The sequence below is a fragment of the Labeo rohita genome, chromosome 17, assembly GCF_022985175.1.
Source record: "Labeo rohita strain BAU-BD-2019 chromosome 17, IGBB_LRoh.1.0, whole genome shotgun sequence".
Taxonomy (NCBI): domain Eukaryota; kingdom Metazoa; phylum Chordata; class Actinopteri; order Cypriniformes; family Cyprinidae; genus Labeo; species Labeo rohita.
Window position 1 is genome coordinate 1205601 of NC_066885.1, and position 14122 is coordinate 1219722.

General features: G+C 35.3%; 1 protein-coding gene across 7 annotated transcripts in view; it reads left to right on the forward strand.

Annotated features, from left to right (window-relative positions):
• The window catches only part of LOC127179682 (adhesion G-protein coupled receptor G2-like), a 202879-nt gene that overhangs the window by 27622 nt on the left and 161135 nt on the right, over positions 1-14122 (forward strand). For 3 of the 7 annotated variants that reach the window (XM_051133360.1, XM_051133356.1, XM_051133364.1), the window contains one exon: positions 6089-6179. The exons of 1 other annotated variant lie outside the window; for it this stretch is intronic. In XM_051133360.1, the coding sequence (XP_050989317.1) occupies positions 6089-6179 (91 nt within the window). Of the gene's footprint in view, positions 1-4081; positions 4348-6088; positions 6180-6255; positions 6540-6862; positions 8025-14122 lie in introns of those variants that run through there. 3 more of the 7 variants (XM_051133362.1, XM_051133357.1, XM_051133359.1) reach the window with 3 other exon arrangements.

Consider the following 14122-nt stretch of genomic DNA (forward strand, 5'->3'; position numbering starts at 1 on the left):
CGACAACACCCGACCCAACTACCAGTTTCACGTCAGATACGACAAATTCCGACCCAATTACCCGTTTCGCGTCGGATACAACAACTTTCAAGACAACTAACAGTTTTACATCTTATACGACGACTCCCGGCCTAACTACCAGTTTTGTATCATATACGACAACACCCGAACCAACCACCAGTTTCACGTCAGATAAGACGACTTCCAAGACAACTAACAGTTTTACATCTTATACGATGACTCCAGGTCCAACTACCAGTTCTGTATCATATTCGACAACACCCGACCCAACTACCAGTTTCACGTCAGATACGACAAATTCCGACCCAATTACCAGTTTCGCGTCGGATACGACGACTTTCAAGACAACTAACAGTTTTACATCTTATATGACGACTCCCGGCCCAACTACCAGTTTTGTATCATATACGACAACACCTCAACCAACTACCAGTTTCGCTTCAGATACGATGACTTCCAAGACAACTAACAGTTTTACATCTTATACGACGACTCCCCATCCGACTATCAGTTTTGCGTCAGATACGACCACTTCCAAGACAACTAACAGTTTTACATCTTATACGACGAATCCCGGTCCAGCTACCAGTTTTGTATCATATTCAACAACTCCTGACCAAATTACCAGTTTCACATCAGATACGATAATTTCCAAGACAAATAACAGTTTTACATCATATGTGACGACTCCCGGTCCAACTACCAGTTCTGTATCATATTCGACAACACCCGACCCAACTACCAGTTTCACGTCAGATACGACAAATTCCGACCCAATTACCCGTTTCGCGTCGGATACAACAACTTTCAAGACAACTAACAGTTTTACATCTTATACGACGACTCCCGGCCTAACTACCAGTTTTGTATCATATACGACAACACCCGAACCAACTACCAGTTCCACGTCAGATAAGACGACTTCCAAGACAACTAACAGTTTTACATCTTATACGACGACTCCCGGCCCAACTACCAGTTTTGCGTCAGATAAGACGACTTCCAAGACAACTAACAGTTTTACATCTTATACAATGACTCCAGGTCCAACTACCAGTTCTGTATCATATTCGACAACACCCGACCCAACTACCAGTTTCACGTCAGATACGACAAATTCCGACCCAGTTACCCATTTTGCGTCGGATACAACAACTTTCAAGACAACTAACAGTTTTACATCTTATACGACGACTCCCGGCCTAACTACCAGTTTTGTATCATATACGACAACACCCGAACCAACCACCAGTTTCACGTCAGATAAGACGACTTCCAAGACAACTAACAGTTTTACATCTTATACGACGACTCCCGGCCCAACTACCAGTTTTGTATCATATTCGACAAAACCCAACCCAACTACCAGTTTTGCGTCAGATAAGACGACTTCCAAGACAACTAACAGTTTTACATCTTATACAATGACTCCAGGTCCAACTACCAGTTTTGTATCATATTCGACAAAACCCAACCCAACTACCAGTTTCGCGTCGGATACGACGACTTTCAAGACAACTAACAGTTTTACATCTTATATGACGACTCCCGGCCCAACTACCAGTTTTGTATCATATACGACAACACCTCAACCAACTACCAGTTTCGCGTCAGATACGATGACTTCCAAGACAACTAACAGTTTTACATCTTATACGATGACTCCCGGTCCAACCACCAGTTCTGTATCATATTCGACAATACCCGAACCAACTACCAGTTTCGCGTCAGATATGACAACTTTCAAGACAAATAACAATTTTACATCATATGTGACGACTCCCGGTCCAACTACCAGTTTTGTATTATATTCGACAAAACCCAACCCAACTAATAGTTTTGCGTCAGATACGACGACTTTTAAGACAACTAACAGTTTTACATTATATACTACGAATCCCGGTCCAACTGCCAGTTCTGTATCATATTCGACAACACCCGACCGAACTACCAGTTTCCCGTCAGATACGACAACTCCCGACCCGACTACCAATTTCGCATCAGATATGACAATTTCCAAGTCAACTACCAGTTTTACGTTATATACGACAACTTCCGACCCAACTACCAGTTTTGCGTCCGATACAACAACTTCCAAGACAACTACCAGTTTTACATTGTATACGAAATCTCCAAACCCAACCACCAGTTTCACGTCAGATACAACATCTAAAAAGACAACTAACAGTTTTACATTGTATATGACAACTTCCGACCCAACCACCAGTTTCGCCTCAGATACAACAACTTCCAAGACAACTACTAGTTTTACGTTGTATATGACAACTCCCGCCCCAACTACGAGTTTTGTATCATATTTGACAACTCCCGACCCAACTACCAGTTTCGCATCAGATACGACCACTTCTAAGACAACTAACAGTTTTACGTCACATACTACGACTCCCGCCCCAACTACGACAATCATTTCCAAGTCAACTACCAGTTTAGCTAGTTTAGTTTTACGTTGTATACAACATCTCCTGATCCAACTACCAATTTCATGTCATATATGACAACTCCGAGCCCAGCTACCATTTTTGCGCCACATACAACAACTCCCAACATGACTACCAGTTTTGTGCCGCATTCAACAGCTCACAATCCAACTTCTGTTGTCAAACCAACTCAGACAACTTACAATACAACTACAGTTAAGGATGGATATACTGATCCTTCAAAAGCATCGTAAGTGTGCAGTTACCAGTGGATATATCATATCTAATACTCAGTAACAAAATACCAAGAGATTCAATTAATATTGCAGATCCATCTTGTCCAGTCTGGAGTCTAAGATGGAAAACATGGAAAAAAACAATAAAAGCAACGAAGCACTTGTCATCGGGGATATTTTTGGTCTTCTTCATTTTCAAGACAAAAACACAGAAACCAAAGACATCCATATATGCTTTTCTTCAAATCAAGCAATGGTAAACATTAGAACTAAGATGCATTAAAACACTGTATGATTCATTACTTATAATGAAAATTCTTCTTTTCACAGGTTGTTGCGAGTCAAAGTGACCTGATTACAAACTGTTCCTGGTTTACAAAGATTTCCAAGGAGGCTTTTAATAAATCACGTCTCGAAAACAATGGAAGTGCATTTGCCGGAGTTATACGATTCACAAACTTAAGAAATAAGGTACTGTATGTATCTATGATGTTTTTTTCTTGCTGTATGGAAAGATTCTTCAAAAATTTACTTTTGGACAAATGTTTTTTGATCATTTATATTCACACACATTTATATTTGATTGTTCTCTTCATTTCTGATTTAGAATGAAACTGAACATCACACTGTTTTGAACAATGAGGTTTATGGAATAACAATGAGGGCTAAAATCTCCAACCTTACTGACAATATTGACATGTTCTTTACATATGAAGATCTGGTAATGAAGCTTTTGTTGGAGAACTTACTTTGTTATAATGACCAGACAATGTGAAAGCAAAATTAAAATAAACGTGTTCTTTCAGGATGGAAATGTGTCCTGCGTTTCTTGGGATGGCAGAGGTAAACTTATTTATTTCTCAATGAATAAGCCCAGTTAATTCAGTTTTTTTTTTTTTTTTTTTTTTTTTTTTAATAATCAGTTATTCATTGCTCTTTTTTTTTTTTTTTGAAGGAGAACTTAAGTGGACGACATTCGGCTGTGAGACAAAAATCAACAACAACACCATAAAGTGCTCCTGCTCACATTTGACGTTCTTTGCAGTGCTGATGGTGAGAAACTTTCATGAGAGAGAACCATTCATGTTTCATTCAAAGATCAGATTTTTGCTAAAAACAACAAATGGTTTTAAAAATCCTCCCACTGATCTGTTTCATTCTGTCTGCACTCAGTCTCTGCCAGATGCAAACATCACAGCGCCGCATCTGGAATCCCTGACCTTAATTTCTTCTGTCGGCTGCGGCATCTCCATGTTTTTTATGGCCATCGCTTTATTCATGCATTACCTGCTACGGTAGAGTATCTTAAAATTTCTCAAATAGTTAGTGCCTTTTAGTAATTAATAATCACCACTAATCAAAACAGTTGTTTGTATGTTTTAATAGGAAAGCCAAATCAAATCAGGCCACGAAGATCTTGATGAACATGTTTGTGTCTTTGTGTCTACTGAATGCTGCGTTTTTGTCAAACGAGAGCGTCGCTAACACACAAGACAACACTGCGTGCGTCTTCATAGCGCTGGTCCTGCATTACTCCATGCTGGCCTCATTCACCTGGTTCTTCATTCAAGCTCTTCATATGTACTTATGGCTCATCAGACAGAACGTCACCATCACAAACTACATGAGGAAGATCACCGTGTTGGGCTGGGGTGAGTTACAGCAACAAAACACCTATTATAGTGTTGCCTTACTGAAATAAAACTGTTTAACGACAGCTAGTTAAAACTTTACAATCCTCCTATTAGTTCATGCATTAACTAACAATGAGCAATATATTTGTTACAGTACTTATTAATCTCTGTTAATGATAATTAATATGAATACAACTGTTTGTTGTTAGTTCATGGAAGCTCAGGCCTATTAGGTACAGGTGTGCATTACATGATTTTTATTCACTCTAATACATTTAAATGAGAAGTCAACTTCCAAAACAAAGATTCACATATAATGTACTCACCCCTTGTCATCCAAGATGTTCATGTCTTTCTGTCTTTAGTAGTAAAGAATTTTTTTTTTTTTGAGGAAAACATTTGAGCATTTTCCTCCATATAGTGGACGTCTATGGTGCCCCGAGTTTGTGCTTCCAAAATGCAGTTTAAATGTGTAATGAGGACCCTGGGAAGCGTGTAAGATCCATAAGCGAGCTTTATTTGAACAGATCTGATACCAGCAAACAGATATATCCAGGGCAACACAAACTCATAGTCCAAAACACAGGCACAGTTGAAAAAACAAGAGTGAGCAGTCCAAAAGTGACAAAGAAACAAGGCTAAGAAACCGAACAAAACTATGGCAATAAACTGAGCAAAACTAAGGCAGAAAACAACAACAAAACGATGATCATGAAACAAGACCGTGGAACTAAACAAGGCAAAGAAAACAGATAAACGCTAGGCAGAGTCCGTATAACAAGGCAATACTTCGCAACCTATTGAGCACATGGTCAGTCCTTAAATACTGCCAAACAGGAAGTAGCAGTAGAAGCAGCAGAGGGAGCATGCAGGCAGTCCTGGGGTGAGGGCTCCCTCTGCTGGCTTGGCGTTACAGAATGCAGCTTCAAACGATCCCAAATGCGGTTGTAAATGATCCCAGCCGAGGAAGAAGGATCTTATCTAGTGAAATGATCGGTTATTTTCATAAAAATAATACAATTTATATACTTTTTAATGCCAAACACTCGTCTTGTCTTACTCTGCCTGGACTGTTTTTTTCCGGTTCATGACAGTTAGTGTATGTCGAAAAACTCCCATCTCATGTTCTCCCTCAACTTCAAAATCGTCCTATATCGCTGTTTTACCTTTTTTGTTAAGGGTGTTTGATCTTCTTTACATGTTCATTTTGCAAAGAATGTGTCGGTGCTTCTGCAGTGATGTAGGATGATTTTGAAATGATTTTTGAAGTTGAGGGAGAAAATACGATTGGACTTTTTCCACATACCCTAACTGTCTTGAGCCAGAACACACAGAGTTCAGGGAGAGAAAGCCAAGACGAGCGTTTGAGATTAAAAAGTATTTAAATTGTATTTTTTTAATTAAAATAACCCATTGTTACATTAGATAAGATCCTTCTTCCTCGGCTGGGATCATTTACAACTGCATTTGTGATAGTTTGAAGCCGCATTTAAACTACATTTTGGAAGTTCAAAATCGGGGCACCATATCAGTCCATTATATGGAGAAAAATGCTGAAATATTTTCCTCAAAAAACATAATTTCTTTACGACTGAAGAAAGAAAGACATGAACATCTTGGATGACAAGGGGGTGAGTACATTATCTGTGAATCTTTGTTTTGGAAGTGGACTTCTCCTGTAATGGACTTCTTTGGGCACTGGTTTAGGCAATCTAATTGTATTACAATTAAAACTATTGTGTTTTCTGTGTGTTTTCAGCATGTCCAGCTCCGATAGTTGTAATTATAGTTTCTGTAGGAGGATATAAAGCAGTGAACCTAAACACAACGTCTGGAAAAATCTCACGAATGTAAGTTTTTCCGATGTCACGAATTCACTAATATATGCACATCTTCTTAATTATATTTCATTCTCTTTATTTACAGGTGCTGGATTACAAATCCTTACATTCACTACATAGTGAACATCGGCTACTACGCTTTAGTTTTCATCTTTACGACAGGAATCTTCATCATGATCGTCACTAAGGTCATTCAGGCCAGAATCATAAGAGCGACTGACGGCAAGAGAAAGACGTTCAGAAAGCAGCTGATGATGGTGTTGAGTTTGTTCCTGCTCTTCGGTCTGACGTGGTCTGTGATGTTCTTCAGTTATGGAGCGATGATCATTCCCTCATATTACATATTCACTGTGCTCAACTCGTTTCAGGGTGAGAAACAATCACATGCATCAGTACATTTGCTTTAGTAGAACGCTTCTATTTCTGCTACAGTTTTAATGATTTAATTATTGTTTTTATTAAAAGAATTTTTATTGTAATTATTATTTTTATTTGATAAAATGCAATATTTTTTTTTTTTTTTAATTCAGTTATTTTGTTTATAACAGGTCTTAATGGGAGTTATATGTTTAATTTGACCAAAAGTTTGATTATTTTTAGTCACAGTTGATCATGCAAATTACTTTAATCATATCTGAAATGCATTTGAATTAGTTAAAATAAGTTTCTCTGATTCTTTTTTTTTTTTTCAGGGTTTTTCCTCTTCCTGTATTACTACCACATTCACAATGACGTTGCGGGTCATTTCTCCGATGATCCAGAAAGCACCGACTCCAACACAAGCATTGCTTAATCTAGCATTAATGCTGTGGAAAATATTTATAATTAGCATAATTAAGACAGAAGGTTTTCTTTGTCTAAAACTGATTTGTACAGTCATTTTTAAGAGGAAACTGTTTGTTCTCACGGAAATCAAGCTCAAAAACAACACAAAGACAAAAGTCACTTCTGAACAAGAAAAAACTTTTTAAATGATGCACGCACATTAAGTTATCTGTGTTGATCATTACTGTAACTCTATTATTGTGGGAGGATTGAATTGTGCTTTAAAATCTCTGATTTGATCTGATATTACTGTTGTTAGATTTATTAAGCGCTTTTATCATCCATGTGATCACATGTTGTCAGAGTGACTCAAACAACGCTGAACCTTATCTAGAAAACAAATTTACATCTTCAGGGTAAAAATAATGCCAACACGCCTTTGGATTCAGATATTTGCATAAAGCAGCTTACTAAAATCCATGTGCATGGATGTGAAACATATTTAGTTACTTGGAAACACAACAAACAAACAAAAATCTGAATCAGTTGTAAATGTATGTCATTTATAAAATGACAAAATAGTAAAACGTGCTATTTATTGTAAAGAAAGACCGTAATTCATTGTTTCTATGAAAAAACTTGGTATTTTCTATATGGGAATCTGATTGTAAATATTTGTTAATTAATCTAAATATAGCCTAGGTTATGCTTTCCTTGCCTATGCTTTACAGTGTTCATTGTGAGCAAAAATGACTTGAAAAACTGGATCTAAAAAAGCTCAAATAAACATGATTTGCATGTTTCCAAATGAACTGTATGTCAGTGTCCAACAGCGCATAATCGAACAGCTTCACATGTGGACACATCAAACTCTCTTAACTCTTGGACTGTGGACTTTACCTCAAGAAAATTATTTAATATTTCTATCCAAAACACTAACGTGTGTCTTTATCAGACTGTTGTCTCTGGGAATTATGTCTTGTCTAAAGCTGAATTTGTTGTGGCTGATGATTGTCTGTTGTGCTTCATGCCAGATAAGTATGTCGCTAAATATTTTGCAATGATATATTAACGTGATTGTTTGGTGTTCATTAGGGAATAAATTTGAATGTATACAAAAAATAACACAATGTGTTTGTGTCTGTGTCTGGAAAAGTGTATGTGAATTTTGATCTAATACATAGTGTTATACCATGTCATACATCATTATATAACAGTGTAATAATGTTGTGTGTGTGCAGCCTGTTCAGAAAAACTGATAATCCAAGTCAGTTCGACGGCTCAGTGCTTCTGGAATGAAAGTGGCTCATCATATCCAGGTAGGTGTGAAATATAAGGCTAACAGGACTGTGTGACACTGCATTTGTGATGACTAAAATACTCACCAAGTTCATTTCTGTTTTTCTTTCAGATATAAAATGGACATGTCTGACAGCTCATGAACCAGTAGTAATTGTCAAACTAAATATCTCTTTTCTTGGTAAAACCTGCTTATATTTTATTTATGAGTTTAAAGCACTTTAAAAAGTATTTCTTCAACAAATGTAAATGTTCTCTGTGGTTTCAGGACAATGCAGATCATACAGTCTCAACACAACAAAACAAGGGGAGAATTATGAAATCAGAATGCATGAGACGGTTGAAGGAATAAAAGTGTGGTTATTGACAAATGCATCTAATTGTCTATCATCAGTTCTGAATTCAACAGGTGTGTGTCGTTCTACAATAGACACAGTGTTAATGCTGCAGGTTGTGTTTCAATGGAGTCTGAATATTAACTGTCCTGTAATCTCTGTAAAGTGATCTCAAGAAAGTGAATCTTGCTTCATCTCTTCCCTTTAACAGAAATTGAGACTTGCCAAACACAGGATGGCATAATTACTATCAGCAGCATAATTCCACTTACAGGTAAGATAATATTTATACTGTTATATATTGCACCACCGTCACGTTCTGGTCAGTTACCCAGATGCGCTGCCATTGCGGCGGTACTCATATGTAAACAGAAGCACTGATTGCACGGTTAGTGTACCACTGAAGATGTTGTTCTACTAATTTATGCTGTCTAAACCACGAAAAATGTGTGGAAGCTTCTAAATCATATAGAGAAGGACTTAGTAAGCAGGAAAGGTTGTTTTATTTTGATAAACTAAAGTTAAAACAGGGCTAAATGCTAAGCGGCGATAGTGTTTCCTTGGTTACTGCTGTACACAAAGCTGCGCTATGCAGCTTTATAATGCGTTATACAGATGCTAGATGAAAAGAAAATGCCATGTAAACTTTTCTGAAAACAGATAGTTCCCAACAGAGACTAATTCATATAAACTCCTACCCCCAATTCATTATTATGGGTTACTTCCAATATTTTGTGCATCGTGAACAGTGAGAGTGATCTGACTGCTTTTTATGTCCGTCTTCAGCTTTTAACGGCCTTTTACAGACTAAATATAATAATAACACAATATTTCCACACAAATGACATTTAGAAACACGAATGCAGTGCAGTGAATGTACGACTTGCACGGGCCACAGGGCCGACTTCCGGATTGATGATGTAATGTGAAAACAGTTGGTTATTTAACAGAAGGGTGTAACAGGCCTCTGGCATAATATGCATTGTTTAATTTACATCATGGGCCATTTCCCAAAATGAAAGCCATTTCTGTCCTCAGGACATTATAGATACAAACATGCATAAAAATTGACTATAAAATACATTTTATTAAGCAAAGTGTCCTGCACATTAATCTAACCGCAAATTTAAAATATATAATTAAAAATGATTAAAAATACCTAAAACATTGAAAATGTAGCATTTGTATATATAACATGTCTCCAGTGTCAAACGCTACATTTTTAACATGAAATATAATGTTCAAGATCCGTCAGACATCATTTTTATTTTGCATTTTTGTGTACTTCGATATCCCATCTGTGCTTTAAATACATTTATTTCAAAGTAAATTTATGTTGGTTAAAATCCACATTTTAGTTGTGTCCCCAGGTTTTTACTCTGTCCTATTACCCTAACACGTTCCCCCCTCTAAAAAACTGGGTAAACTTCACAAGACACATTTTCAACATAATATTGCAACATCTGGATCTTGGCAATGAAGGCAATGAAATGACCGAAAGCATGTGGTCTTACTTGCTTTTCTGTATATTTGATTAAATGTGACCCAGGACCACAAAACCAGTCATAAGGGTCAGTTTTGTGAAACTGAGATTTATACATCATCTGAAAGCTGAATAAATAAGCTTTCCACTGATGTATAGATTTGTTAGGACTGGATGATATTTTGCTGAGATACAACAATCTGAAAATCTGGAATCTGAGGTAACATAAAAAAAATCAAAATATTTAAAAAATCGCATTTAAAGTTGTCCAAATGAGGTTCGTAGCAATGCATATTACTAATAAAACTAAAGTTTAAGTTAAGGTAGAAAATTTACAAAATATCTTCATGGAACGTGATCTTTACTTAATATCCTAATGATTTTTGGCATTAAAAAAAATGTATTTTTGGCTATTGCTACAAATATACTTGTTCTACTTAAGACTGGTTTTGTGGTCCAGGGTCACATATCCTAGCAGCGGCTGGGAGTGTCATTATAAATATACTGTCCTGTTACCTAAAATATGTTTAAGATGTTACTTGTTTATTTTAAAAATACAAATCTTTGGTGAATCACTATAATTTGCGGAGTATCCTCATAATATTAGCATGTACTCCATGTGGCTAGATTAACCCTCTGGGGTCTGAGGGTGTTTTGGGGCATTTGTTAATTTTATCCTAAAATCTCAATCCTGTTACTTTCAGTCTTGTCACTCATACACACTGTAAAAAAACAAACAAACAAACAACAACAAAAAAAAACTATTTGTTGATTCAACTTAAAATAATTCATTACCTGGCTGCCTTAAAATTTTAAATTCAGTCAACTCAAAAACGTTTAGTCAACTTGAAATTTTACGTTTTACTAAGTGACAACTTAGATATTTGAGTTCATTCAACTTAAAATTTTCAGGCAGTTGGGTAACGAGCCCAGCTTTTAAGTTTAACAAAGTTTTCACATAGTACAACTTAACATTTCAAGTTGACTAAACTTATTTGTGTTTTTTAAATTTTTTAAGGTATTTATTTTTTTTTACAGTGTACTCATATATCCTATACTTATATACAGAAACTGAGTAATAGTAACAGGAGTGAGTAGTGTCATCTGATTTATTAATGTAAACATTAGGCTACATCCATAATAATCTAGATAAATTTAAAAATGCATGTTTTTCTCAACATTTTGGCCTTTTATCCACACTGAAACAATGCGTTTGTCCAGAGAAAACCTAAGGTTGTTTCTGCATTGTTGTTTTATATTGCATTCCTGCAACTATGTACAGAAAATGTACTTGAAATTTCTGTCCTGCGGCAATTATGTATAAACTCATATATGGAATGGTATTTGAATGTGAGCTGCACTGTAAGAAAACAATATTCACAGAAAAACTGATAACTTAACTTATTTGTTAAGTTTATTATTTTTAATATCAATTTTAATTTAATATTTTATATTTATTATTTTTTCGTTATTAATATATTATCTCATAACCCGTCCTCTACCCCTACACATAACTCTAACAAAAACCTCGCAGACCACTAGATTTAAATAGAAACATGATTTGGCCTTTTTTTAGATTTTAAATTTTTTTTTCTTTAAAAATTAAAGTAAAACCACTATAAAAAAATTAAAGTAAAACCACACTTTTTTATTAAGTTTGGTCTATCATTTATCCCATTGTTTAATAAACTGCAGTACAGAAAACTGATAAGCTTGAGGTTTGGGTCACTTTTAAAATAAAAAAGGGGTTTGTGTACTTTAGAAAAAATACATCTTGTGTAATAAATAGTGATTTTTTATGATAAAAAAATAAATCTTTTTGACCATGAAACCAACAATTTCTTTAAAATAAACACTTGGCTGAGGGGAAAATGAAGGAATGTGTTGACATTTTTTAACATGCTTTTTAAAAGACATTTGGTAACAGGACTGAGAAAATGCATCCATCTTCCACTTAAAAATTGTGTAAAATATTAAGTAAAGTTACCTGAGATGGACCAATACAGATTTTTAAAAGTTAAAAATTTGTATTACTAGATATATATACAGGCTTTATAAAAGACAGAAAATGAAACATTTTTTAGAAAAGTTTTGGAAGCAAATGGCACCGATTCGGTGAAATGGCACTCATTATTTTGTGTTATATTTGCATATTTATGCAAGGGAACACAAAGCAAGGCTATTTATATAGCACACTGCATAAACAGTGGAAATTCATTCAAGGTGCTTTACGTACAAGGAAGTATAATAATTATGAAAATAATTGCAACAATAAATGTAAGGAATTAAAAATGTTAAATGATTTGGCAATAAGCTGATTTAGTTATTACTTTGACATGACCACTGAAACTAAGGTCTGACTCCAGAACCACACCATTTGATTTGTTTTTTGTTGTTGTTGCTGTTGTTTGACCCCTGAAGTCAAGGTATGCATTCACCTTGAGAATCTATCTTTGTTTCCAAATGCAATGACTTGTTTTGGTGCATCCAGCTGCTGATTTCATCAATGCATTGTCAAATGCAGTCAATAGGGCTGGAGTCATTTGGTGATATTCTCTTGTGAGATTCTCTCATTATTTGACAAGATGTACTTACGAGAAGCCAACTGACACATTTTATCAGAGAAAGGTAGCTTTATGTTTCAAACAATCAAAAATATCTGCCAACAGGGTAAGAAATATACACTTAATATTTAAAGTTACAGTATTTTTTAACATGTGTGATTCACTTCAGTTAAACAAGCAGAGGTAAGACAAGTGATATTGTTTTAATTCAGTGTTGCTTTAAAGTTTGTACTCATAAACCATTGTCGGTGCTTTGAGAAAAAGCACTTTAGTCTCACTACATTTAATACATTTGTCTGAGGCAACTGATATTAATCTTCTAAAAGTTCTAAAAACTTACTGACAAAAACAATGTGTCTGTCATTTTCTGTTGTCAGATTGTACATTATAAGCTACACTTTTATCATACAATCAGTTGTAACTATCTTTTGTGTTTTATTCATCTGTTGTTCTTTAATCACTATTAAAGGATTTTGTAATTATGTTGAATTATGTGTTATCATGATTTCTTAAGGATGTCAGAACATTGATCCTGTTGATCCTGGGGATAAATGTAGAAACGCCCAATATAACAATGATCTATGCACCGGTAAGTCTATTAAAAACACAAAGTCCAAATGTATAAACTGCATTTTAGTAGTTATTTCAAGTGCCTGTTTCCCACCCATCAAGATTTGATTTCAGAATAACAAAAAATATAGTACAACATGTGAAATGACACTGTATTTCCTTCCTCTAGTCAAAAAAATCACTAAGTTGGGTAATGTTAGGCTTTTTAACATAATGTTGACATTACAATGTTTCCTGGTTATAAACAACCAACATATATTAAACAACATTAGTCTTCAAAAATATTTTAGTTATTGCACAATTTCAATAAAACTCATTCATTATTTACTTTCTGTATTGACGGGAAAACAGGAATCAAATACATCCTGCATTTAAATGGGAGTGAATGGATGTGTGTGACCTGCATTGATGAAAGACATCACATACAACAACTACAGAGCCAACTACTAGTTTCACATCATATACAACAACTCACAATCCAAATACTAGTTTTACATCACATACGACAAACCACAATCCAACTACCAGTTTCACATCACATACAACATCTACAGAGCCAACTACCAGTTTCACATCAAAACAACTACAACTCAACACCAGTTTCCAAACAACTACCAGTTTCACATCACATACAACAACTACAGAGTCAACTACCAGTTTCACATCAAAAGCAACAACTGACAATCCAACTACCAGTTTCACATCACATACAACAACTACAGAGCCAACTACCAGTTTCACATCAGATACAACAACTCACAATCCAAACACTAGTTTTACATCACATACAACAACTACAGAGTCAACTACCAGTTTCACATCAAATACAACAACTGACAATCCAACTACCAGTTTCACATCACATTTACAGTTTTACATCAACACATACAACAACTGACAATCCAACTACAGAGCAACTAAGAGCCAACTACCAGT